This window comes from Streptopelia decaocto (assembly GCF_964273445.1).
Source record: "Streptopelia decaocto genome assembly, chromosome: 3".
NCBI lineage: Eukaryota > Metazoa > Chordata > Aves > Columbiformes > Columbidae > Streptopelia > Streptopelia decaocto.
In genome coordinates this window covers 4,735,718-4,763,620 of record NC_138656.1, presented here as the reverse complement: position 1 = coordinate 4,763,620, position 27,903 = coordinate 4,735,718, and the positions used below count along the sequence as shown (strand labels likewise).

The following is a 27,903-nucleotide window of genomic DNA, read 5'->3' as shown; positions in this document are numbered from 1 at the left end:
TGCATATTTGCTTTAAGTCTAGGGGTCACTACAGCGAATTTTATTTCAGTCTTCTCATCAGTGTATATTTAGAATAGACCCACGCTCTTAGGCTCCAGAAAGTTCAAAGGACATTTCCTTGAATCAAAAGAGCACAATTATTGAAATGGTAGTAATTAGATGTGACACCATTATTTTAAAATGGGCACGTCAATTCCAAAAGGAACTCTCAATAGGAATAAAAAAAAAATATGCAAGAGTTTAACCTAATAAACTGCAAACTATTGCCACAACTAGAACAAATTCTTCTGGTCTTCTGTGTTTAATGATATTTACCTCAGAGAGCATACAATGAGAACTTTCATTTTTGCAAAAGAGAAAAATGGAACACAATATTATTTTGGTTCAGCCTATAAATTCCAATGTCACGGCGTCCCAGAGGCAGAAAGAAGGAAAAGGAAAATTATGTGAAAAACTTATGGTTTTTAATACTAAAAAAAATAATCTTGCAGTAGTGGACAAGGCCTAAGTAGGAAAATCTTGACGTTACAAAATTACCTGTCTTTGTGAACTGGACTATATGTACAGGGATTCTGAAAAGCTCCAAAGAGGGAATAAAGAATATTTAGGAGCACCAGCATTCAATCAACTGGTATTTTTTGTGTCTCTCTCTAAAATATATACATATATATATAGTTTCAAGAGATAGATCACTAGTAACAATATAGATTATGTGTTACTGTTATAGTATTTTAGAAGTTGCAATATCAGTTGATTTTCATTCTCCCTTCTTTCAAAATTATGAACCAGAGCAGATTGAAATACCAGCTTTTCTACATCAACATTTTCCCCCATTTGTGCTATGGAACAAAAAAAAAAAAAAAAGGTATTTCCTGGCCCACATCTCGTGTTATTAGAAATTCTCTCAGCATTCAGGTATTGTAATGAAAATTGATTGTCTCAAAAGAGCTGACTTTATCTGCTTTATGATTTTCTCTGTGGAGACACAGGTAGGTAGCACATAGACTAATTATATATATATATATCCCCAAAATATACCAGGGCAAAGGAAGATAAAGTGGGAACATGATACCTGGAGAAATGGAAATATAAAGATCATTAGGAAATGTTTTCATTACCATTGCTCGTATTTTGTTTTAGTGTGTTTGCATTATGTCTATTATGAAGGTCAATTACAGATGCTCTTTGGCACTACTGCACAACTACTGTTCCTAACATTATATTATATCATCACTTCTGCATAAAACAAAGGCACAGATGCTTCCCAGAAGAGTCGAAAATAATTTAAAGTGCAGGAAGAAAAAGTGATAAAAATCCTGTTAATATTTGAAATAACAATTCCAGCAAGAAACCAGCAATATGAATAACTGTAATTAAATGTAATCTTGGAAGCAATCTTATATGGATACTGCTCAAGGATCACTTAACCTTTTTGCTATGTCATCAGTGGAGTTCTAATTATAGTGTCTGCTTTCAGATTTGCAGATTGCTTATCTTCTTGCAAGCCCAATTCCAAACGTCAAGGTCTTCTTGAGGTCTTTTCAACATTTTCAGGGCACTTTTCTATTTCTTGATAGAACCACATCTTTTCTTAGTATCATCTTTTTTTCAGTGTGCATTTTTTGCCTTCAATATAAATAATGGCGTACACAGTATTTTATATATTCTAAAAGTTATAAGCTTGCCTCTTTTTCTAAACTTTTTATTGTATAAAAACAGGCAAGACTGAATATACAACACTGGAGGAATGGTAAAGGAAGTGAAAATTGTTCATGTGCTGTAAAGATATTAGAGAGGAGCCATTCTAGGAGAAACATTGAAAGAAAGCACAATGAGATGATTAACACTAGGTGCTAATGAATCATCTGTTCTCTAGGTAGGCCAAAAAACATCAAAAATATTCTCATGGACATGAACCAGAAGGAAGAAAAATTGTATTTTGTGTCCGGTGGAGATGAACACTGTTACATCTATGGTGGTTTTGTACGACTTATTTACCTCTGATAATCTCAGTTTGTTTAAAAGCCACGAACACAGAACACAGGCTAAACCCATGTTTCTGTTTAAGCCAACGCCAAAACTTCCACAAAACTTCCAGTGATTTAAGCAGGACCAGCGTTTCACACGTGAATAACAACTCTTGTAGCTTGAAGATCAGAAGAAAAATTTGGTCACCCTAAAGTGGGAATTGATGTCAGAGGACTTGTTTGACAGCAATTCTATAAAAACATCTCACTTTTTTTGTTAACGCTTAGGGCAATGTCCATCTTTAAGATCTAGGAGAAAAACAATGTTACAACTAAGCAAAACCACAAAAGGAGCATTCCATGAAATGAAGGTTCCTGTGAGTGGCATGACTAATTGCAGATTTCTCTAGCAACTGGTGAGGAAATGAAGGGATAATTGTAGCAGTTGGTAAAATAACTAGAAATTATTTTCATCCGAAGCAAAATCAGAAGTCATACACATTAATCTGGTGATTTACTGCGGCAGAAAATAATAAATAGCAATAAAGCCTCAGAAAGAAAACACTTGATATTGTCTTTGCAGACTTGCTTTGCTAAAACCCAATGTCATAGCAGTGCATGGAAAAGGACACCAAATAATACACTTAGAAGGAATTCATTATTCCATGACTGGAGTTTTCTGCAGAGAAAGGTCCAATGGTTTCTGTGTGGCAAATTGCGAAGATCAGTGTAATGCAGCAGCAACCCTGTTCCCTTTTGACACATTCCTGCAGTATCACACCACCTTTCATTTTTAGTGTTTCATCTTGTAGTTTCAAGCCACTTCATCTTACATCTGACAGGAGTTTATTTTATACATATTTTACTTCTTTACTTTCCTAAAATAGAACAGATCACCCTGGAATAGCTGAAGGTTTAAGTCTTAATGACTTTAAAGGAAGAAAAATGTAACCCTTCTGGTTGAAATAAATTGGATGTTGCTTTTTCGCTGCCTTATAGTAACACAGTGAATGTATATTTTAACAAATACAGAGGAATGAATACAAAATAGAATACATTAAAGAATGATGGTTGAGATCTTTTCTAAAGACCAGAGGTTGTATTTGGAAGCACCATGAGTTAACACCTACAGCAGTACGCAAGCATAAGCAAATCCAAAGTTATATAAATTACACCCAAAAGAAAGGAGTGAATGGACTGATTAGAGAAATTAAATACAGCATCTGTGTGGTCTTTCAGAGTAAGACAGAACTAACTAAGCAGGATTTAACAGGTAGCTGTTTAAATTATAACCACGTGGCCTTTAAATGTGCACAGAGCAAGCACATATTTGCCCCCAAAGAGACAGCGTCAACTTAGACTGAGATATACAGGTAGTGTAGGTCAGCTCTAAGATTTTAAATGCTTCTGCCTACATCATTTTTGATCAGTATTTCACATCTGTCCTTAAAAACATTCTTGCACAGCTTCTGCCAGTTCCTTCCTTTATGACAAGTATGTCCTTCCAAAAACAATGCGAAGGAGTTCTTTTCCTCTTCAAGAAACAAAAGGGCCAACATCTTTTCAGATTTGTATTAAATCATTCATAGCTGCCCGAAATATTACTTTTTATTTCATATTTAAAAATAATAATAATAAAAAATATCAGTTCAAACTGGCCCCAGAAGGGTTGAAAATGTTTTCACAGCAGAAAAGAGAAGGGGAAAAGGCAAGTGACGTTGAGGCACATGTTATGTGTCATCGTCACCCTGCTTTGAACCATGTGGTCTCCATATTCAAAACCACAGTTAATGTCAAACTTAAGAAAAAAAAGAAAAATTAGACCTAAAACAATAATAATAATGATAATGATGATGACGACAATGACAATAATAATAAATCACAGAAACAAATTTAGAAGTGTTCTCACTTATTTTTTTTCCTTTTTTAGGCAAACTGGTATTTTTTGTCAGAAACAGAACAGTTCCTGGCCATTCATACCTCCTATTTTGTAACCCTCCTTAATCTATGGTTCTGGCCTCTGCTTGTAACACATGAGAAAAAGACCAAATTCTGTGCACAGAATATGCTTATAGCGCAGAATAGGGTCAGAAGCAGGTGAAATATTGTCTTTTTTTTTAATGTAGTACTGCTGCATTCCAGTAGGACATACTGAGACTGTAACGTTAACAGAATTCGCCTCACAGTTACTCAAACTCTTTCATACAAGAAGTTCTCATTCAGGAAGGTTTTTACGAACATGCCCGATTCATTCTGATCATCTCAATTCCTTAGGCTGATAGAGGGTTTTTTGGGGGTAAGAGCTGTTGATCACGTCATACAATAAAATTGCCACAAACGCATACGTAATACTGTTCTTAGAACTTATAAAAAATATAACACCATACAGGAAAATATGGTAATTACTTACGAATCCACATGATTTTCAAAGGAAAGAAGGATTGGAAAGGGCGATGTCTTAAACGCGCATTCAGCAATAGCTTCTATTACTTCCTAAAAAAAAATCAAAATACACACAGTTACAAATTTATGTCTCTAAAGAAACAGCATTTTGGTCTTTGAAGACACAAAAGACCCAAAGAGGTCTGAAATCACACCCAAACTACCTGAAATCAGACTTTTCATTCTAAACATCCCAGAAAGCTCTGGATGTGCTTTTGCAGCTACCAGATTTTACAACCTGAACTGTAATCAAATCTCCAAAACGTCTGATGAGCCTCAAGCACAGCATTTCTCAAGAAATGATTTATGCCTGTATAAATCAATGGTTTAAATGTAAAACTTGGTCTTTGTGTGGAGTTGCTCCATGCCTGAAGCTACAGCTTTCATGAACTATTTTGCATAATAATAAACACGCTCTGACAAATGCATATCTTCTAAATATCATCAGCTCAAGCACATATCCATAAAATCTTTAGTTACTCTGACTCACAAGTTTTAGTTCCCTCTTTTTTGATGAGAAATCCATTAACTGCTGGCTGTGTAGTAATTATCAGAGGGCTCAGAAACTGAAACTTCTGTAGAAGTTTCCTTTCAGCTCTGGTGGAATACAGCAACTGTAAATCTACTAGAGGAAACGTTTGATAACGCTAATTTTACTGGGGTGCACATATAGTAATGCACTCACTGTTACAAATTATTCAATGTTTCCCTATTGGAATACAAATCCTTTTTCCAAAAGAACTTATAAAACACTGGAGACTTTCCATATGCACTGCTGTCACATACTGGAGCTTGTAAGAACCTCAAACTCTGGAGCTTCTAAGATCACATAACCTGTTCCCTCCCAAATCATAAGGATGACTAAAACCTAGACGACTTATTTATTTTAAACAAGCCTCCTGTGGGGATTCCTTTTGTTCATTTCTGTCCTTTTAAAGGCTTGATTGAGAAGCATGACAATAATATATACACTTCCTAAAACGAAAGCTGAGCTGCTGGTACATTCTTCTGATGCTGGGTTGCAGAATCCAGGGCTGGAAGGAAAGCACAAGCCAGGAAAGAAAATGTACAGTCTTCATTAAAGCAGAAATAAGCAGAGTTAATGCAGCAGTTGTCCCATGGGGGAACACACAATGGAGCGATTCCTGCTGCACACTTTCTTTCCAGCTCCAATCCATCACTAAAGTGCTGGTACCACCTTCACACTGTTCAGAACCAGTAGGATTCTCAAAAGCTTCCAAGGCAATTTTGCCATTACAAGGGAAGAGCAGTGCTGAGAACTGGGTTACAAATATCGAGTCCTCCCATGTTGATGCTCTCAGCTCAGATCATGAGCATCATCTTGGTTTCCACCCACCTGTACCCTCCCCTTGGTTATGGAACATCATGCAAGGCTTAGGAACACCTGAGACTGGATCTAAAAGGTACTGCCCAAAGCAGTCCTGAGGCCTTTCTTGCCCCTACACACTGCTCCAGCTGTGGAGTAAATCCATAGAGTTATTTTCAACTGCCTTCTCAACTGCACAAAAGGATGAAATTTAGCATGTGTGCAGAAAATAACCTGAAAGAGTAAAATCAGGATTACACTGATGAAATCTGAGGATGAGAAGCTCAGGCATTGGTTCAGGGGAAAAACAGGTATGCTGGTGATTCACTCTTGCACCGCATTTAAATCTAAACGCAAATTCTCTGTGGTCAGAGAGGAACAACACGTTAAGTTCCACACTTTACTCTGGCTGCAGAATGACTCACCTGAAACAGGTCTCCGAGGTATATATAAAGAACATACGCAAGGATTCCTGGTTACGACACAAAAAATTGCTCCCTTTACGATCTCACCCTGGCAGCAGCTCACAATGTGCACCCGAGAAAAACTTTACTGATTCCTGTATGTCATCAGAAAGGTAAAACCCAACCAAAAACCCACAAGAAGCCCAGCAGCATAATGACGGGCAGTATCTATTGCTTCTGAAAGCCTATCTGGGCACCGAAAACTGTGTGCCATGGTCACGCCAAAAGCGTGAGCTGATAAATGACTCAGCATTTAAGACCCAGTGATCGCTCTGAATTGATTCACACACTTCTGACACATTATTTCACTATCATTCTGCTCCTCCTCAGGCAAGCAGCACACTTCCAGTGTTGAAAAGAAACCAGAAGTCAATATCTTTTTATATTTTTTATGTGTGGAGAAAAATTATTTGCCCCGAAGGAAGACACATGAAATATTCTTGAGTAGGCTTAAAATACCTTCTAATATCACTCCGGCAAACTCAGCGCCTAGGGTTGAACATCTAAATAACCAGGGATAATCCTCATTCCTGCTAATGATCCTTTTAAGAATCAGATTAATTTTGTTTTAAACTCCTGCTCATGACCAATGGAGTTAAGAGCTATCTTCATTAATTAAGGAACTTCCAGCAATCAAACTCTACGCACATAAACTTAATTGGCTTCATATAAACATACCTGGGAAGTTAATAACAAACATGCAAGAAGGTTGTTTTCTACATTTTGCCGTTATTAACTCAGTAAGTGAAGAGTCAGAGAAAACAGGTAAATCTAGAAATGTATTTCCACGGCAAGTTCATCTCAGAGGAACAAGAATTATTTCATCACACTTCAAAAATGATATCCTGATGCAGCATTATAAGCTGTGCTGACTACCCATCTTAACACTATAGGAAAACACTTTCATCCTGCTCCTCTGACACCTTGGGATCAAAAACATCTTTAAGAATAACAAAAAGATAACAATTTAACGTTATTGCTAAGGGTATAGATTCTACCTTTCATTATAGAAAAAGCAAACGGAAGACGAACATCAGAAATACAGATGATATATTTAAGGTCTGAATGCCACAAATATCCTGTCATGCTCTCCAAAGATACTAATTTTTCTTTTTTGGCCTCCAGTGCTTCAAAATCTAATCCCAAGTATCACGGATAAGGGTAACATTGTGCACACTGTAATTCATTTTTTAAATTGTGAATATCATGATGAGTGGATGGGACCTGCCCGATTGGGCATGAGTAGCCTATTTTCTGCTCATACAAATTTAAAGGCTTTTAAGTTGTAGAAATTTCTATAACTGCTGCTCTTTCCCACCTCAGTTCAGCACTTTTGTATCCCACTCCCATTCACCTGGCAGCGAAAATAAGTAAATTGACACATTGCTTATTGCTGGGTAACCTCAGTTCTCCTCCCTGCCGCACGCTACAGAGCTGTAAAACAAACCAGTCCCTCCTCCCTATGGTCCTGGCTCCAGACCCACCTGCAGATCCAGTCCACACTGTTGAAAACCAGTTGTAGTGGCAGTACCTGGTCCTTCAGCCTTGGCTGTGGTCTACCTTGTTTCTCCCCCTTCACAAGACCTGATGCAGAGATGTGCACAGGAGTCTGGAGCCGGGCACTGTGCCTGGTCCCCAGATCACACCTATTGTTACATCATATATTCCCTTTTCCTCCAGTTGCCGTGGAGGAAGGCAAGAACTGTCCCAAATAAAGCCAGATCCCGCAGCGTGCTGGATTGCTGTACCTTGAAGGATATTTCTGTTGTCATCGTGAACCCGTGTGTAATGACCGGCTCTTCTTCAGCTGTTCGCCCTTTCCAGCAGTCCAGCTCCACACAGCGGCAGCCTGACAAGAGCACTTGCCGATACATCTCCACCGATGAGTTACCGGCCAGCTGTCCAGCTGCGACAGCACAACAAGAAAGAAAGGAAAGTCATTTTGGGCCCCAGGAATAAATACGAATAATCTAATAGTAATGAGAGTTAACAGCATCTTTTACCCTCGGCTGAAAGGAGCATCACTCAAAGGCATATAAAAAGCGTAAGAACGTAATGGAAATGACTTAGAGTCAATGTCATGGTTTGGGTTCTGCCGCAGTTAAATTGCTGTGAGGAGAAATAACTGAAGCCAATTAAAAAACTTCTAACAGACAACATTTAAGACAAAAATAAACTAAATGAATAAAATAAAACTGCTTAGTTCTAACAGAATTTATTATCCTTTGATGGGCAATGTGAAATTCAGAGGCGACTCAGGACAGCAAGATCACATTTTCTCATGACATGCAATGCAGTTTAAAACAAGATAAAACAAATCTCCTGCACAGTCACTAATGGTACCATTACTAGGTCTCAAATCAATATTTAATACACTAACCACCACACTGAGTTGGTCAGATAAATTTCCTGGTGTGATACTGCCTTATGTAGGGAGAAATTTAATTAAACTACCAGTTTCCAACAATGACATAATATAAATCTAAATATAAACAAGGAAAACTCAGCTTTTGCCAAACTCAGGAAGTATTAAAATCAAACTAAACACCACAAAGAAGTTCAGTTGTATCCAGGGAAGGATAACCAGCCAGGCTGTTGTTCAGCTGCTGTAACAGGATTGACTCCAATCATATGAACAAAAATCTCTTGCAGCAGAGAGGTGAATATACCAGAACAGTTCAGTGTTTGTTTTAGATGTGAAGAAAATGGATGCAGTTTCCTGCTTTCTAACAGACTTCCTGAGTGACCTTCCTGGATTTCTTGAAGGGAATCCACTGCCTTTTTAAGGAGGCAGGGAGTTCATTTACACTGAAGCTTCTTCACTGATGGGGGACATACAAGCACTGCATATAATAAAATGCAGATTAATCCTCATTTTATTGTCTCTGTGGATCTGTGTTTAAGTTTTACGCTGAGAACTACATGTTTCGGGGTTTGCTTCACTAAATAGCATTGCCTACTTTTTCTGTGTTTTTCACATTCCACTAAAAGCTGCAACAGAGAAACTCTTCTCTTTGAAAATTCCTGTTTGCCATTTCCGTCTGACGCGTTCTGTGAGCTGGAGCAATCATAAATACTCCACAAGGTATTAACGTTACTCCTGTTGAAATCCATAAGATTTCTCAGCTCCTGCTGGAACCGATAGAAAATATATTTTAATAACAGAAGAATTTGGCCAGTGCGGGAAGGTTCTGAAAATCCAAATGGAGTTGGCAAAGTGACACGTCTCTTTTTTTTGTTTACTGAACTTTTTCCTGTGTTTCACCTTTGATTATGGCAGGTTATCTTTACTCACACAAAAGCCTTTCTGGTGCAGGCCCAATGTCTGGAATAAGCGGCAGCTCTTTTTCTTTGCAGGATGCAAACAAGCATGAGCACGGTTCAGGGTACAGCTGCGCACATTCCTGTGTATTCCTACCTGAGCATCTGCTTATGAAAGCTTGGCTCTTGTTGTATGGACCAGCTGAACTCTGCTACCTAAAAAATACCTTCACTTAGAAAACTGTTTTCATATTGTCTTTCTTTTCCCTCGAAGCACAAGGAATTTGGATTAACAAACTATTTTATGGTTAATAAACTCTACTATACTTCCTGAGAGACTGCTGGCTGCTATTATTGATAAGCCTTTTAGACTACAAGATCCTTAACCTTCAAAAGTGTGTAAGTAAATCATGACATGCCTCACTTGCCGTATGGCACTTTCCACACTACCTTATTCATAAGGCTCAGGCGTTTTGGAAGGATTCCTGCTAAGGATAAGAGGATATTCAACCTCCAAAGCATTCAGTCTTCAGAAAAACAGTCAGAGTTCAAAACACTAGCATATGTTTTAAGAGTCTCAATAGCTTATTTTCCTGAAATATGAAATATTAGGAATGTGCTCTCAAATGTTTTATGCATATATTATTTATAAACTTCTGTTGTGTGAGCCTCTATTTGCACCTATTCTAAACTACCCCTTTAATAGATGCATTCTAAAATGTGCTAACACAGACACTAAAGGGAATACTTCCAGTATGGTATTTTTAATATCCTGAGTACAAAACAATTTTTTAATACTGAAAACTGAAACTGAAAGCGTTATGTATTCCCTTCTATTATACATAATCTACGGTAATACCATAATATCTGTATCACATCACCCTATATAGAAGAAGAAACAGATTTTGACAAACACTTGCTTTTCTAAAAAATATAATCAGCCAAATCAATACCTGACAAGACACTAAGCAAAATGAGCTTGTGCTAATTGATACAACCTGGGGATATGATCCACATTTCCCCATACAGATCAGTCCCACGCTTCTGTAACTTTAAGCTGCTCATTTCTCAGTACGTGCATCCTTGTTGGGTTCATTCACTTTTTCCAAGTGCAAATTAATCACAGTATATGGACTTAAAATTTAGTTACGATTTTATGATATGTATCCTCCTAAAACTGGGGGATATTTGGATCCAGGTATTTGGAGTCACCCAACTCTTCACTGCACTAGAACCAGAAGCTGCTTCTGCTGCTCGCCCACCCGGGGCAGCACCTTCTCCCAGCCTGAAGAAGTGCCCATGTGCTCCTTCTGCCCTGCACCAACATGGCTTAATAAACCTCCTCTTCTCAGACAAGTCCTGGAAAAACAATCAAAAGCGTGCAAGCTCCGAGTCCCGCGCTGCTGGGAGTCTGGCTCTTGACTCCTGCAGCAACAGAAGGTGCTGGCAGCTAAGGTTTTTTTAGATACAGTACATCTATCTGAATCTCATTTCCTTCTGAGCTGTTTTGCCATGCACAGGACAAGCGAGCCCACACTGGGAGATATTCTGCTACTGCCTGTAAGTCAAAATAAGGCTCTCGCCCTACGGCTGTTATTTTTAACACCTTCTGTCAGATCAAAGCAGGACACGCGGTCAGGCTCGCTCCAGCCTGCAGCAGGAATGCACTTGCTGGCAGTTTTGATTCAGGCCCACCTGAGCAGAAGATGCGACACCATGGCACAGGAACCGGCACACGGTGCACGCGGTAACCCTTGGCACAGCTGGCAGACCCACCGGTTTCCCAATCCTCAATACAGTTCTATCCTCCTTAAAGAAGGGGATTTAGAAAATAACGTATCTCTTATTTTAATATGCTTGAACTGATTGACCTACAGAGGCAAATAAGAGAAAGCACAGAGGATCCTGAAAACTCACTAAGCAGCAGTGAACAAAATATTGCTTGAATGTAACGAAACACTTTCACGATCTTGACTTCTCTTCTCCTTCCTGAGAATCCAGTATCTCTGATCCAATCAAACAAGACTTTTTTCCCTTTTTGTTCACTTCTGCTGCCACTGGAGGCACTTCCTCTAGAAACTTCGGTGTCAGCTGCTGATTGCTATTAGAACAATTAATTTTGCCTTCAGGAAACAATCTATATGATTTTTAAATCTCCCTTTTACAATGTTTCCACTCACTTTTAAAAGTAGAAATGCCCTCGCAATAGGGATTCAGAAAGAGAACCATCATGGGTGAAAAAGGTAAGGGTGAAAGGTGAAAAAGGTACCTCCTTAGGTCCTAGACAAGCAAAAGATAAACTGAGGTTTAACAGCATCAGTAGGAAGACTCAGTTGTCACAATTAGAACAGTCAGTAAAACATGACAGAGCAGGAGACCCAAGGAATTTTAACTCAGAGTCTGCTTAATTGAGTAGTCATATTCTCACTAAACCAAACTGCCTCAGAGGCAAATGCAAGAGAGAGACAGACAGGTATCACTATCTTATTGAAGCTATTTTTTATATACAGGATTTTTTTTTAATACAGGATATTTTTTACATATAGGATTTATTTGAGAGCAGGGCATTGAACTGGTATCTCAAAGTTCCACCTAAGACCTTCCATGTAGATGATCCTTATACTTTGTGAAGCAACAAGAGTTTTCCCTCCACTGATTCATTTTTTAATGGCTACATCAATTCAACAATGTGACTGTGGAAGATGGTTTCACAGTTGCACTGAACTGGCCACAGGGAGCAGACAGTGGTCTGCAGCTTCTTCCCTGTGAGGTGAAGTCATCATGTTCAAATTAACTTCATCTCTGAAAACTCAGCCCTTTTCCTCAGTGTTATGAGCTTTGAGGATATTCTGAAGAGTAATAATGAAAAATAATGAGAGCTGGAAGGTAAAAAAAATACCCCCAGAAACCACTGATGGACAGAAGAACTGGACAGTAGTCACTACTCCTCCTTCTTACCTGTTCTCCCTCATGCTAAGATAAAACATGACCCCAGTGCCAGGAAGAACTTGATTGCTGGACAGGATTAGCTGGGTCTGCTGCTGGTAGAACAGCTACGGCTCCTGCTCAGCTTCTCTCTGCTGCAAGAGTTCCCAGAAGGTCTCCCACCCTCTATTTCATCAGAAAGGACATGGTGGGGTTGGAAGAGAGCAGACCCTTGGGTCTTGCCAGCTGATCACCTGAGCCCAGCACAGCCAAAAACCTGGTGGTATGACAAAAATTCATACTCAGAGCAGGCATCACCCAGCTTTCCTTCCCTTCTATATCGTGTCCTCATCTTGGAAACTGTGAAGATACTGTCCTAGAGGCTTTGAAGGTGTAGAAGGCTTCAAGGAAGTGTTGAATACAGATAAGCAACAACAGTTAGGACTGAGGAATCGCTGAGAACAGAAGAGCTGGAGGGTGGCAGAGGAGAGGCCGTAGCAGCAAAAATGAAGAAGAGAACGTGTCCCTCATGAGATATTTCTCTAAAAAGCAACTGAAAGGACTGGACTGTAAGCACGGAAGTGGTTCCTGAAGACGAGTGGTACAGTACCACATTGCCTACATGTGCTGAACTGATAGCTCTGCAACCTACTGCTGCTATTCTTTTTCCTTTTAGCCAATTATGTGTTAAAGGCTTGTGATTTTCATCGTTTGCATTTCACACACAGAACAGCAAGTTGCACAGCCAAAGCTTCCAATGCTGATAATGATACGTAATCATTGGTCTTTGACTTTGGGTGCTGCTGAGAGAAGTGCTGCAAAACCACTCCCTGCTGTGACAACAGCAGTAACCTGAGGTGAGACTAGTGAGAAACTAGGAAAAAAGAAGTAAAACAAGAGTTGCCCATTAAGGGTTCAAAGGACTAAATAAATAATACGATACTAGTGAGAAAAAAGATGACAGTAAAAAAAAGCTTCCAAGTTCTTTAAACCAGCCTAGGTTCACCATAAATCACTTCTTTCTTCACAGATTTCTACCTCTGCTCTTAAAAATTACATTTCCCTCAGAAAAAGAAAGCAATAACACTTCTAAATAAATAAGCAGGACTTGATGTACTGCCAAGGGTTTCTACTAAAGGCTAGGCAAATCATCGGGATAATTAAAAATAAATTCAGAGTGTGCACATATTTCTTTTTATGTTATAATGTTGGGGTTTTGTGCATGCTTTTTCTGGGTTTAAACAACTAACAAAGAGAGGGCTAATTGGTAGGGCATTAAGCACAGTAATCATAAAGTATTGCTAGACTGAGCAGTTTTCTTATTGTCCTAATAATTATTACATGACCAGTTGCTATTTCACAGCTCCAGTGAGGGCAGAGATGCTACCAAAGGTTCCCCTCCAAAGTCACGAGCAGTTGAGCAGACCCTTCGAAATCTTCTTGGGAAAAAGAATAGTCTGCCACCATTAAATTCATTAATTTTACTAAGTCCTTGTTGGAAGAAAGCAAACGGTAATGTGATTGCTGTATCTGGTCTAGCCTCAAAGCAAAATCTGAGCCTGTCAGCTTTTGTAATAAACAGATAAAAATCAAATCATTAATCCTATTGTCGGCCAGCTGCCACACATTTACTGAACATAATGAACCTACTAAAAGGGAAGGGCATGCGTTTTGTGCCCGTAAATGTGAAAACACACACTCTGAAATGGAACTTGAAAGAGACTCAAACTTATTTTGCACTAACCCCCAAGTTTGCTCTGATTTACTCCCTCCAATTTACTAAGCCAGGAATATTATGTGAAATTGAGACTGAAGATCACATTTCCAAATGTAGCATCTGAATTTATGTAGAATTGCAGACAGAGAAACTCATAGATGCAACCTGAGATGATTTGCAGACTTTCACATAGGGGTTAAAGCAAATTCGAAAAGTTTCAAGATAAACTTTCTTTCTCCTACAATAATTAAGATGTTAGATCACTTCTGGTACAGTTAAAAAATCTAGACTGGAATGGACTACCCATGAATTCCCAACCTTAATTCTTTGTTCTTTGGCTTCTGTGTTTCTAGACCTTCTGAACACGACTCTGTCCTGATCAACCTTGATAAAAACCTGTGGTGTGGTAGTGGCTACAAATTCATGCTGGTAGAGGAGGAAGTTGTGGTTTATCTCTTCAGAACAACTTTGAACTGCACTGCCTGTCCTCCCTGTGGGCCTATGCTTCCCCGATTGTCCAACACCTTTGCTGTTTTCTTCCAGAAAAATCTGTATAAAGCTGCAGTATTTGGCTTAAGCGAGTCCTAATCCTCACTGACAGAACAAAGCCCACACTGGAGGCAAGAGGCCTGCAAAATATCATCATTAAAAATGGTTTTTGCTTTGGACATGCCTGCAGTCTTCCAAAGAGCATAAATTTCTGCATATTAGAACCATAACTTAAAAGCGGCCACACTGATTTTCATTGCTTTCAATCTGGAGAAACAAAATAGCTGTCAAGCTGAATACTTATATGACAATTTTTAGCACAAGACACATTTTACAGCCAAGACATAAACCTCTGAAAAATGGTGTCTGATGGAAACAATGACAGTTAATTCACTTTATGAAAGCACTAGAAGGTGCTGTAGAAAGTGCTATAACAAACACAAAAACAGATGAAAGTAACTCCCGCATGGTGTGTTTAAACTGGGCATCACCACTGTGTGGTTTTGTTAATCTTTTGGCATTCTGAAGAACTTGGTCAGTTAAAGCAAAGCTGTTAATAACATTAAAAAGCCTACATTATCCATAAACCACGTTGTTAGCATTACTTTTTTTCTTACCATAATGCTAAGGCACTAGCAAACATGACAAAGCAAATACCAAATCAAATAGAAGAGAACTCCCTGTGCACATCTGCTTGTCAAAAATGTTTATTCCTACATAAACCAAACAAAAATAGTAAATTATCAATTACTTTCTCATAAGTTAACATATCTTAAGTCTATAAAACCAGTGCCTAAAGTTGGGTTCCTAAAGCATCTTAGTTTTTCCAGAATCTTAAAGCACTGTTGACTTTGCTGTGCGAAAAATACAGCTCAGACTCATTAAGTCTAATTCAAATTAAGAGGAGCTTCTGGGTGCTCAGCCTTTCTAAAAACATGACAGCACCTAAAGATCTCAGACATCAGAGACCAGATTTCCATTCTTTGCAGATATGAATGAACTGTCAGAATGCTATGTACCATCTTAGGACCTCCCTAATCTCTGAATCAAAGCATATTTCACAGAGCTCAACAAACCATCAGCTTTGATGTTCAGGGGCAAATTTATTAGCTACAGAGATTTTTCCTGTATTCTGCTTTGCATAAATATTTGGGTATCCTTGGTTGTCACAAAAACTACATTGTTCCCTCTCCTCCCCAAATAAGGACCTTAATCTGGAATCCTATCTAAGTTGAGAGAAACTTTCCAAGGACTTAATTGAGCTTCAGACCAGACCTTATCTGAACAATGCAACTGCTGCTCAGCTGTTAATTAAAGACTGTTTGATGTACGCGTGTAGCAGCTTGAACAGCCCAGTGCTACCCTTGCATCCCTAAAGACTAAGCTCCATCATAGAATGGTTTGGGTTGGAAGGGACCTGAAAGATCACAGGCAGGGACACCTTCCACTAGACCAGGTTACTCAAAGCTCCATCCAACCTGTTCTTGAACATTCGCAGGTAAGGGCCATCCACAACTTCTCTGGGCAGCCTGTTCAGTGCCTCAACACCCTCATGGTGAAGAACCATTTGCTGCTGATGCTTTCAGTACATTTTATAGTATCACTGCAAATATGCTAGGAATTTTTGCTAGGTAAGAAATCAGATCTCTCCAACGTTGTACCTGTGAGGTAGGTGTTGTGTGAGGAATTGATGAAATAGTGTGACAGTGGCTGTGACATATCTTCATTTAAATCCAGTTTCTCGGGTGGAACAACGCCGTTCTCTTCTCCACTCAGATATCGCATAAATCCATCCACTGATATCTGTCCTGAGAGAAACACAGATCCAGGGAAACCACCAGTTAATTTCAGCTACAGGTTTTGTAGCATACAAATGCTATGTTCAATATACACTTACTCAAGGCGTATGTGAAAAAACATACAATAATCAGACTGGCCTTCATCTAGGTATTCATATATTTTTTGGTTACTATTACCTCATTTTCAGACATATAAGTTGCAGATAATACACATCCCTTTACATGTACCAAAGATAAATAATTTCATGGTAAGTGCCTCTAGGCAATCAAGGGCACAGGGGAATCAGAGTTACAGACAAAAGAAGTTGAAGCCCATCACAAAAAGAGGTTTTCTGGGGCAAAAAGCAAGCATGCTTTCCAGAAGAAACCAAAAAACCAGCAGAGAGCCACACAAAGAACAGGAGACTTTGACCTCTTTTGAATACAATTCTGTGTGTGTATATGAATGCAACAAGCTGCAAAGCAAACTGAATTAGCTGCCTTTCAAGTGGGAACTAAGCTTTGCTTTGTAATTTTTGTATTTGTCTTTCAATTCATCTCTCACTGAAGTGCCAGCATAAATGATCATTTCATATGCTGCTGGCAAATTAGAAAGCTGGATCCTATCCTTAGCTTCAATATCAGCACTGATCTCAGTGGAGCTGTGCTTATTACGTCAGAATGAACTTCTCTGTCAAGCCTTTTGCATGAAGTTGGTTTTAGGGTGTCTATTTGTAGATTTAGACTAAAAAAACCCCAAATATATCCAGTAGTCTCTAGATGATGATTAACGTTTAACCAAACAAATTTGATTCATTTTTCTTTGCCTGATATTTTTGTTATTTTGTCCAGATTTCATCTATAGATTTACTCGGCTACAAAGCTTTAGTTAATTTGGTTACTGCTTACAGTAAAACAGATTTTCTGTATCTCTGAAGAACCTGGAACAAGCTGCGTGTCTGATGACTCCCAACAATGAGAATTTCTTACCTCTTGTCCCCAAACCAAAATATTGTGCACAGTATCTCTATTGAAAAAGAAAAACTTAGTCACCTGACTATGGTATTGAAAAGTGGAAGACTTCAGCTCTAATCCTAACTCTACTACTCTCTCCTTTTAGGGTCAAGCCCTTTTTATCCCAAAACATATAAACCCACACACATTTTTCTAGTATATGAAAAAGTAATGGGCAACCCTGCATCATTTTTGTAAAGGTTTTAACCACATGATGCAAATAAAGCATGTAAATCCTTAAAATCTGTGCTTGGACCCTGGGATTTGGCTCTTGATCGAAGAGGAAAAGATCTAAGTCTTAAGTTCAGACGCCTCATTTTCATAACAACACAAGATGGTGGCACTAAATGAACCTATTCATATAGCAAGAAATGTAGTGACAATACAGAGCAATGCAATTATCATTCATTCTTATGACAACAATTGTTAAGATATTTGAAAGGAAAAACATCAAGTCCATCCACTATTTTAAGACCGTACTCTGAGCGCAATCTTGTCAGATGCCACAGCTGCTTTGTTACAGCGTCATCAATCACCCACAGACAGAGCCCTGTGTACTTTCCTTTTCACAAAAAAAAAAAGAGAAAAAAAGAAAAAAAAAATGGAGAAAATCAGGGTAAAAACCACTGAGGTTTTAATGAAACTAAAGTTTTATGAACAACTTATCTGCTGCATGAATCTACCAGAGAGACATTATGAATGTAAACAGTATCAGGTGCTACCACAACATTAGCTTGAGCTAAAATCCACTTAAAAGAAACAACATCCACCAAGTTCCCTGGGATACAGATATGATTTGTGGTGTACATTGAGAGCACACGAGCGGCAGCGCACAGGAAAAATGGGTAAGATCTGAATGGGATGGTTGCTACATCACTGTCATATCCCATGACAGTGATGGGCAACTTCTGATGTTTGAGATAGCTCATCCAGAGTCATCTTTGGTATCTCTGTGTTGGTTTGAATGGGTACCTTTCAGCCAGATTAGGAGGCTTAGTTGCTTTGTCATCCCTGCTTCAGATTAAAATGAAACATACTGGTTTTCAGACATCCAATTCCTCAATGAACTAGGGCATCATAATCACACTGTGTTCAGAAAGACAGGTTTCTGTTTTGTTATACAGATAACTCATGTTAACTCACATAGATACAGTATTCAAGCATCTCAAAGTGATCTCTGTGTTTAACACTCGGAGTATACCTGAAAAACAGGGTCCTTGAGGTCCTTGTTTTTCAGATGGAGGCCTGAAGTTAAATTAAGTCACTGGATGATACCCCATGGAAAACCTGTGGGTTAAGCTGGGAGCTGAACCACAGAATCTCTGAGAGCCTGTCTGGGTGAACGTGGAACACCTTTGGGATAAAAGGAAGCACAACAGCAGAGGCCTCACTCCATCTCTCTACTTGATGGATCATTCTGCGCCTTTACTCCCTTCCACACTGGAGCAGGACAAGGTCTGCAGGGTGGTCCTTCTGTGTATTGCCGCTGGTATTAACACAATTCACAGCAAGTATTATTCACATGCATAATTACATAGTTTCGGAGTTACACAGTTATCTGAGCTTATGGCTGTAGAATGCTATTTTCCTCATCATAATTAAGCAGTCAGCATTTCAGAAAGTGAAGCAATTTGCAAGTTCAATTACAAATGATATTGCACCAGTGAGAGTTTGATTGTGGAACAGAGATGGCAGATGTCAAAGGGACTTTGTATCCTGGATATTAAAGAGTAGGTTGTTTGTGACCAATGCCAATGATATTCTGAGGCCAACTGCAGTGAGGACAATCCTCAGTGGACACTCATCCAAAATGAAATGGCCTCGATTTATCGGTAAGAGTCGTTCTCTGTTTTCTTAAGCATATTACAAACTTACTGCAGACGTTGCCAAGAAAAAGAATAAAAAATGTGATCAGTTCTTTCCATTAAAGTTGTCACCTTTTATCTTCAGATATATATTAGGAAGATTTAATGATATGATCAGATATAAAAAGTTGGGGGGAAAAGAAACACACCAGGCAATGACAGAGAGACAAGACAGATTTACTACTTTTTTTCTTGCACGTAATTTCCTTAAAATCATCTGAACCCTAAGTCTTTAATGAAACTTTCAGAATGGAAGTGTGCTTTATATACTTAAAATCATGGAGTTAACTGGCTTGTCTTTTTCACTCACCATTGCTGTGTTAAATTTGATCAGATGCCACTTCTAAGGACAGAGGCAGATCCAAAGCTCACTAGTGTTTGTTGAAACCTTCAATAACATTTGGTCCAAGACCTTACTAAATAATCCTAAGTGCAATGCAAAGAAAGACATGACTCCAGATGACTCTATTTTAGCTATGTTGGCAAAGCCAGATCGAGAAGAGCAAACACAGATGTAACCATAACAGCAGCTATGTCAACAGCTCCAGCACTGAGGGACGATGTTTCCTCTGTGGGGTCTGGAGTTTACCAGCACAAGAAACTTATTTTTGTCGCCCTTCAAGTATATCTAATTTACCTGATTAATTAGACTTTCCCTATGGGGTCACTCCATAGTGCTTTATTAAAACACTTAAACAGCACAAACATTAAAAAGCCTGCTTTTTCCTGTGGTGTGTGGTCTATTTAAACACCTGACACTTACCTCCTTCCCACAGTGCCACTAGAACACCTCCTGCTACACAGGGCAATGGCTGCCCAGGGGCCTCCTCCTCTCCCCTCAGGTTTGCAGGGCCATTTTTCACACTTTTCCCCTCATTTCTTGCAACATTTCACCAGTTTTGAAAGCTGGTTCCCCTGAGGTGCCGCCAGTGCGGCTGAGGCGCTGCCAGTGTGGCTGAGGTGCCGCCGGAACCCGCCAGAACCGGCTCAGGGCAGTTCCGGCCGCTCCTCACAGAAGCCCCACAGCCCCCAACAGCCAGTTCAACGTGCAAGAGTAAATTAAAGATATTCTAATCAATCGTTCTGTTTTCAACTTAATGCAAATCCGCTTCTGCTCTTAGTCCGAGTGCTGTCTCAGCACCTCCCGCCAAGAATCGGCCACATAATGTGCCACAGATGGAGGACTCGCGAAGTTTGTTGAAACCACCCAGCTCCTACACAGAGCGGGAAATGCTCAGATGTCGTGTCTGATGATTAACATGGGTATTTTGTTTCTTCTCTGGACTTCCTAGACTGAAGAAATTCGTGATGAATGTCAGCTGCAGGATATTTGATTGTTAAAGTACACGAAAGAGAGTGGCTAAAGTTGTGCAAGCTAAATAATTAACACATCAACTTAATGTTTTCGTTGTGCAGGTCTGTAAAATAAAAGAGCAAGTACTAAGGAGAAACAGAAAAGCATCCAATGTTTTCTTAATCACAGACATTCCCAATACTTCAGAATTATAAATGTGTAGCTGAACACTTGTCTATAAATTATAAATTACACATAATATAAACTTTTATGTAATTCTAAAAACGTATCTGAATTTAAAAACTTACAAGAGCTAGAGGCACTGTAAATCTGAAAAAGCCTTTACATGCTTCTCTCCATGTTTATACACCTACATACTTTCCAAAATCCTTTCTCCAAACGCAAAGGAAGCTTCTAAAAGAAAAAGACCTTGACTCCTCCAGGTGTTTTGAACATTTTACCCGTTTCTAGGTATGAAACACACGGCAAACCCTCACAGGATCTCGTGCTTGCCCATGCAAACTAGTATTTACACTATAGAGTTCCCATGTCATCATTTCACAAAATGAATCTGGTCCAAACTCAGAGAGACCCATTCAAATCCAGTTCTGGCTCTGTGTTACTTCTCTGCACTGTGGATTTAAGCTTTGCTTTATGTGCAGATGCCAACAGCCCTTTTGCAGCATGCCCGCAATCCCCTTCTCCCCTTGGGATTGGGAAGTGACAGTCAAATGAAGTCAGCCAATTCTGATTTCTTTTTTCCCTAAAATTTGGTCGGAAGGAGAAACAATTTCCTACTAGGAATGATTTCCTACTAGCTGTGATTAGCTTAATTTCATGAAATGTGTCAAGTGTTTGTGCAGCAGTTTGATCTTTGTCTGCATCCCTGGCTTCATTTGATTGCTACAAAATAGTTACAAGGGAGAGAAGAAGAAAAAAATAGAAGTGGCAAGCTCTGAGTATTACACAGTATTTCCTTATTAGCTACAGCTACATGATCCCATACCTTCTGAGATCTATTACATGGGACCAAAGACATAAATGTTCCTGGATGGCAGTTTAAAGCACATAAAAATATAACTGTACCTTTGCCTGTTAGAAACAGGGCACCTTTGCGGTCAACATTTCTCAGCTCTAGAAGACAACAGAAGCCAATTTTGTCATCCCAAATTCTTTTTATTGGAAGCCGTCTTCAGGCAGGTGGCATTCTGCTGGCAAAGGACCACTGAAAATTCACCAGACCTATGGGGTAATGAAGTGAATCCTCTCTTCTATGGTTCTTGGATATGGTCAACATTCATCAATCAAAATGTTTTCTTCTGTAGTTTATGAGATCTGAAATCTCCCCATTCCTGGGAGACGCTCTTCACAAATTTGCCATGAAACAGGAATTTCAGCCAGTCAGTCGAACTGGTTGATAGGACAGACTGTACTTTGTGAATGTATTTCTCAGAGGCTCCTCTATTTCAAGACTTACTGTGCTGGGACAGGCTCTTTATAATCCTCTTGGACTACACCTGGAGAACCTAGCATATTTTTTTACAAGAAGCAGGGTGTGTGACAGTCCTGGTGCAGGGCTGGGGCACTACGCAGTTTCCTGTGCAAGCACAGACACAGATAACAGCCTCATGTAAAACTGTTCTCATGTAGTTTCCAGGGCTGGCAAAAGCAGAGGTTGCTTTGGGCGCAACAATCCTTCTCCTGATGCTTAATGAGACACAAGTAACTCAACAAGTTCCTGCTTCCCCAGCCTCTCCAGCGTTCTGGATGTGGAAATGCTCGTGGGTCCCTGGGAGCTTGCCAGCTCTTCAGCTTGAGAATGCAAACAAACCCCTGCTCGCTCAACACCTGCAGCACTGTGCCAAGCACAGGATAAGAGACGGGAGGGTTCAAAGTAGGGCTGAGCTTCTAAAAGAATCTTCAGTGCTCTTGGCAGAGGCCCAGGATAAGGTCAAAACACCAGCAGTGCAATAGTTGGGAGGAGATATAAAAGTACAGCTAGACCTGCAAACTTCTCAGCCCAACTGTTAGATCTAAATGTCATTCTCCTTATTTCAGCAGGTAAGTTGCATGTGCAGCTACTTGACTCCTACCTGATTTTCGCCAGCTCTGCCCAGCCACCTTCCAGTCCTTTCGGCCAAGTCTTGGGACGGAGTAGGACACAAAACAACCAGAGGCACAACTGACACCAGGAAAGACCACTTATCTGCCCACTTTTCTTAACACTTCAATCTTGCAACTTTAACATCACCTTGAAATTCATGGATGTTTTGTAAGACAATTAAAATGTGCATTTGCTTATCAGCAGTCGACAGGTTTGTCTGCATGATCTTAAACACTTCTTTCCATATATTTGCAAACTTAGTAGAGCTTTCCATTTGTTTAAGCCCATGTTGTTATCCATTCAGTTATAATGCAACTGGAAGGCACAATTGTGCCAAGAGATATTATTAAAGTAAAAACAAACACAAACAAACAAAAAAGGAAAAGAGACAATTAATTGGCACCTCGTATCTCCCAGCCAGCAACACAGAATTATATTAGTATTTTGTCTGACAGAGAAATCAGGTCTATTCTAATGCAATCTGTAACATTAATCACATTCACTGTAATCCCACACAACTGAGCAGTCCTCTCAACTCAAAGATTAAAATCCTCCAAGTAAAGCAGATATTTTATAATCCTGCAAGAGGTTTGTACAATATGCCCCCTGGGAATTCTATTTCACAAACCAGCACTGTAGTTTACAGCTAATTAGGTATTAACATTTTCATGCACAGCGTAGAGTAGGATGCACATACCCCCGGTGTGTCTCTTGACAGCGGGCACACGTTAGCTACTCTGTGCTTTCTAGCTTTGCGAGCCAGCAGAGAAGCTCACAAGGACGAATTTACATAAAATTCACACTGTGTGGGACATGATGTGCTGGAGCCACACTGATAACACTCGCAGCATTTGCATCCAAGGGATTTTGGAGGCGATGCTGAAACCTGTTTGGCATTCCAGACACGCGTGCTATTACTATATTGTTATGGTGTAACTTCAATTTCTGTCTGTATTCAGCTCTGAACTAGGGCAGGAGAGGACCACATCATCCAAGCAACATCCTCTTCATAGCAAAGTCATCACAGGGAGAGAATATGGTACTAGGGCAGCCCAGACTGAAAATGCCACAACCCCATAACTGCATTACCGGACTTTACCCCAGGAATGTCAGTGCTGCTCTATTTTAGAAAAAAACACTGGGGACAGAAAAGACTTTCAAGCCACAGGCCAGGATCTGCAGATACTTCAAAATATCTATGTACCAACCATCATTACGCACCACAAGCAGAAGTAGTCAGAAGCTCTTCTGTTTTACCAATTTTCGCAATGATCAGCAAGGGAAAAAATTCATACTAGTCAGACAGTTTTAACAAATTAATCAGTAGAGGAAGTACAATACAGCTGAAGTGCTGTGTCTGAATATTAGTGAAGCATTTAATAGAGTTTCTAAATTCACATTTTTCCTTATTGGAAAAACTAATCTGCAGAAAGCACAGATAGAAATAAACTGAGGTCAGACTAGAAGATGAGGGTTTCTTTGAATTTGAAAGCTGAACTACATGAAAGAAGCCCAGAGGCTGTCACACTGATCAGCAGTAGGTCTGGTTTCATACAGTCTTTAATAATCTGAAAAAGCAGAATCAACAACACAAGGTTTAGAGAACAGACAGTTCTCTGAGACCTGTTAACAAAACAAAGACGGTAAAGCTGTAATGAACCAGGTAAATGGGATGGAAGTCAAATGAGAACACACAAATAATAATTCAAGCTAGGCAGCTAATGATTCAAGCAAAGAAAAGTCCAAATGCAGAGCTGAATTGGGAAGAAGATGCCTAGAAAATCATCATCATGAAAAGCAGATGAGATGCAGAGAACAGCAATGCATCCGCCTGGAGCTGCACCAGAAAAGGTGGCTGGAAAAAACGGTAATTGATTGACAGGACATTCCAGTCATTGATGAAAGAAGTAAAAATTCACGGCCCCAAATATATCAACATACATGTCCTTAACTGAACCTAACCACACAGGCAACCTTACAGATTTAACAGACATAAGTTAACCTTAACTATTGACAACACAAAGGATCTTAATGGGATCAGTGACACTGCTCCCAGTCCCATGACTCTAGCTTTTTACTTCTTTATATCAGAAACACGTACAGAAGATTCAGAGAAGCGTTATGAATAATAACGTATGTCACCATATATGCCAAAACAAGTAAGATCAAACCTGTAAAGCTGCTGTGGCAATAATATGATGGTCAACAAGTGTTTTAAGTGTAAATGATAAGGAATAACAGTTACAGTGGCCAAAGGCAGAAAGAGGTAACAAGATTCGAGGAAGCAATGGAAAATTTGGGGTGAGTTTCTGAATAATCTTGGCAGTGCTACAACTAACTGCACTAGGAAACAGTCTTGAAGAGGATTTATGGGTCATTTCGTTGCTTAAATCCTTTACAATCAAACCATGAGAATATCCTATTGTGTTCAAATCTCATTCTAGATTTCAAAACCTAAAGGAAGACACAATGGGTCCAATTCTGCCCTCAGTTATACTTGCTCAACTACTTTCTGTAATTAGACAGTTACCTGGCCACAAACCAATACAAGTGTTCTTTGGCAACATGTTCTTGAAAATGAAACAGAAAACTTACTCAATAAGACAAGAACAGAGCGAGAATCATTGCTCTACTCTTGAATGGGTGTATTGTAATAGGACACAAGGAAAGCTGAATATAAACAAACAGAATGGGAACTTGTATGCAATATCAAAAATAAATGCTTATGGGATGACAAGCAGTCAGAGAGGGGAAACATGGGAAGGTAAACATGTTGTGCTTAAGTAGCGTACATAAAAGAGCTTCCTCGGTATCAGTTAATCCATGCGGAAATATCACATGCCCAAGGACACCGAGATCCAGAGTATTTTGCAGAGTAAGCATCATCAACCAAGTAAAGCAGAATTCACTATGTTTGAATCAGAAATGCTTGTCATTCTAATGAAGCTATCAGAACCACTTTAGCATCTGTACAAGTGCACAGAGAAAACTAACATTAGATACTTTTATATATATATTTTTTTTTGAAAGAAAATGATTGCAAATGGAAAGTCACTTTTCTGAATGGGTTGCACAAGAGGTACTGCAGCTCAAAACACTTAGTTCACATTAGGGAGGAAATATTTTCTATACGCTTCTGGGCAAGCCATGCCAAATAGCAAATCTCCTCTTCTTATGCTAAAGAGTACTTTCAATCAGAATTAAAACTTTGGGAGCATTCCAAGGACACTGCCATCTCTAAAGGGAAAGGAAGATGGAATGTCACCTCAGAAGAAACAGAAGTTTCCAAACCACACTTGTGTCTGTTGGCATGAGCCATCCATTTTAACAAGATCTTAAAGGCACTGTGCAATGTTGAGCACGCTATTTATTTTGAGTCACAGCTTTTTTTCTGCCCTTTTCAAACACCCAAAAAAGAAGAGCTCTAACCCACAGGGGCCATGGCCTATGAAATGTAAGTATTTTTCTCTAGTAGTGCTAGAAAACAATAGAACACACACAGGCAGGGAAGATTTAGACACTCGACATTTTATCTTCTTCAAAATGTAAATGCTGTAAACAATTATTTTAATGGGTATTGATCATCTAAATCTCCACAGCAGCTTTAAAAACCTCTGCTGTACCAAAGCACGGCCACAGTTCAGAGATTCTGGTAAGCTGAGGTGTTAAGGACAACAATTGTTGGAACCTGTTATACTGTAAGACAGTGGTTTATTAAATTCAAATTCTGTGTGTGTATATATATATGTGTGTGTGTATATATATGTGTGTGTGTATATATATGTGTGTGTGTATATATATGTGTGTGTGTATATATATGTGTGTGTGTATATATATGTGTGTGTGTATATATATATATATATATATAGCATATGTCTATCACAGCTAAGAAACACACAAATATCCAACATCTTAAATCAAGCACACCTGTGTTACAGTTCACATTTAACCAGATACCTGTATGTAGCATCGAGCAATTTCTTACTGGTGTTCATCCTCTCTTTTCAGTCAGATATCTCCTTCTTTACACCAAACCAGTTTCTAAGACATTAGCAGGCATATAGATATATACATAGCCAAATATTTAGTAATTTTTAAGGACTAGGGGAAAAATCCCACTTTGGTGTACATAAGGAAGCAATTCCTCCTAAGTCTCAAGACTAAAGCAGGGTGATCAGCATCATGTCCAAGTTGGACTGTGAGGAAATGCTACATCTAAAGTTAGCTAGAAAACCACATGGGACTGCAGCTTATTCCTTGGCAGGCATTTACTTTTCTGCTTTTTTGTTTCCTTTCCAAATTCAATTTTGCTTAAAAGTGCTGGCCTGGTTTGTGCGGTCTTTACATTAGCAAGTCTCAGCTACTGTCTTCCAAATTCTCATCCAAGAGCGGGGCTTTGGCTATTAAACCCCACAACGAATCTTGATAATTTCAGCTGACGTCGCAAGATAAAGCAGAGCAACACAGCGACCGAAAAGACATTCTTGTGGTGTCAAGGAACTCTGTCTTTAAGACCCACTTCCCCACCGTAGCTACTCTCTACATGCCAACACATCTGCTGCTCTGGACTTCAGCTGAGCACCATCCAGGAGAAGGAGATGCTAAGGGCCCTTGCACCTGGGCAGGACTCGTTAATTACATTAGGACAAATTAAGCAAAGGTAAACACAGTGAGCTACACTCAGGACTCCCAGCAGATGTCTTCAGCGTGGTATTTCTCAACACTTTGAGCCCAAACCACAACCATCTACAAAAACTACTGTGGACAGAAAGTTTGTGGGCTCACAGGGTTTTACCGACACAAGTAGCTAGAGCTGCTCTTGACTTTTGAGTGCAGATGTAGTACAAAATTGTTTCTGACAGGATAGCCCTTACAGGATATGAGATGACAGATAGTTTAGATCCAATTAAATCTATAAGACCACTACAAAACCACCTTCATACACGTTCCTAGCTAGCAGTGGAACGAGCGCTTCACGACATGGCAGATTTCTAAGATAAGCAGACAACTAGATAAGTGGAAAGATTTAAAATCAGACAGATAAAAATACCATTAATCCCAGCAGTACTACAGTTATTTCTGACAGACTTGAAAGAGGGCCACTACTGGAATATGTCACTGCCTTCCCAAACCTCTGAGAAACACGCTCTGTAAAATGCCTCGGCGTGATCCCGGGGGATTTAATAATGTTAAATGTTGGCTTACTTCCAATCGCTAAGTTGCATTAAAAGACATCTAAAAATACATACTTTTTCC

General features: G+C 39.4%; 1 protein-coding gene across 2 annotated transcripts in view; it reads right to left on the bottom strand.

Annotated features, from left to right (window-relative positions):
- The window catches only part of PLCB1 (phospholipase C beta 1), a 361,445-nt gene that overhangs the window by 97,949 nt on the left and 235,593 nt on the right, over window positions 1–27,903 (bottom strand). For both annotated transcript variants that reach the window (XM_082050060.1, XM_082050061.1), the window contains exons 10-12: window positions 16,254–16,400; window positions 7,949–8,106; window positions 4,378–4,460 (exon numbers count right to left, since the gene is read on the bottom strand). In XM_082050060.1, the coding sequence (XP_081906186.1) occupies window positions 4,378–4,460; window positions 7,949–8,106; window positions 16,254–16,400 (388 nt within the window). The remainder of the gene's footprint in view (window positions 1–4,377; window positions 4,461–7,948; window positions 8,107–16,253; window positions 16,401–27,903) is intronic.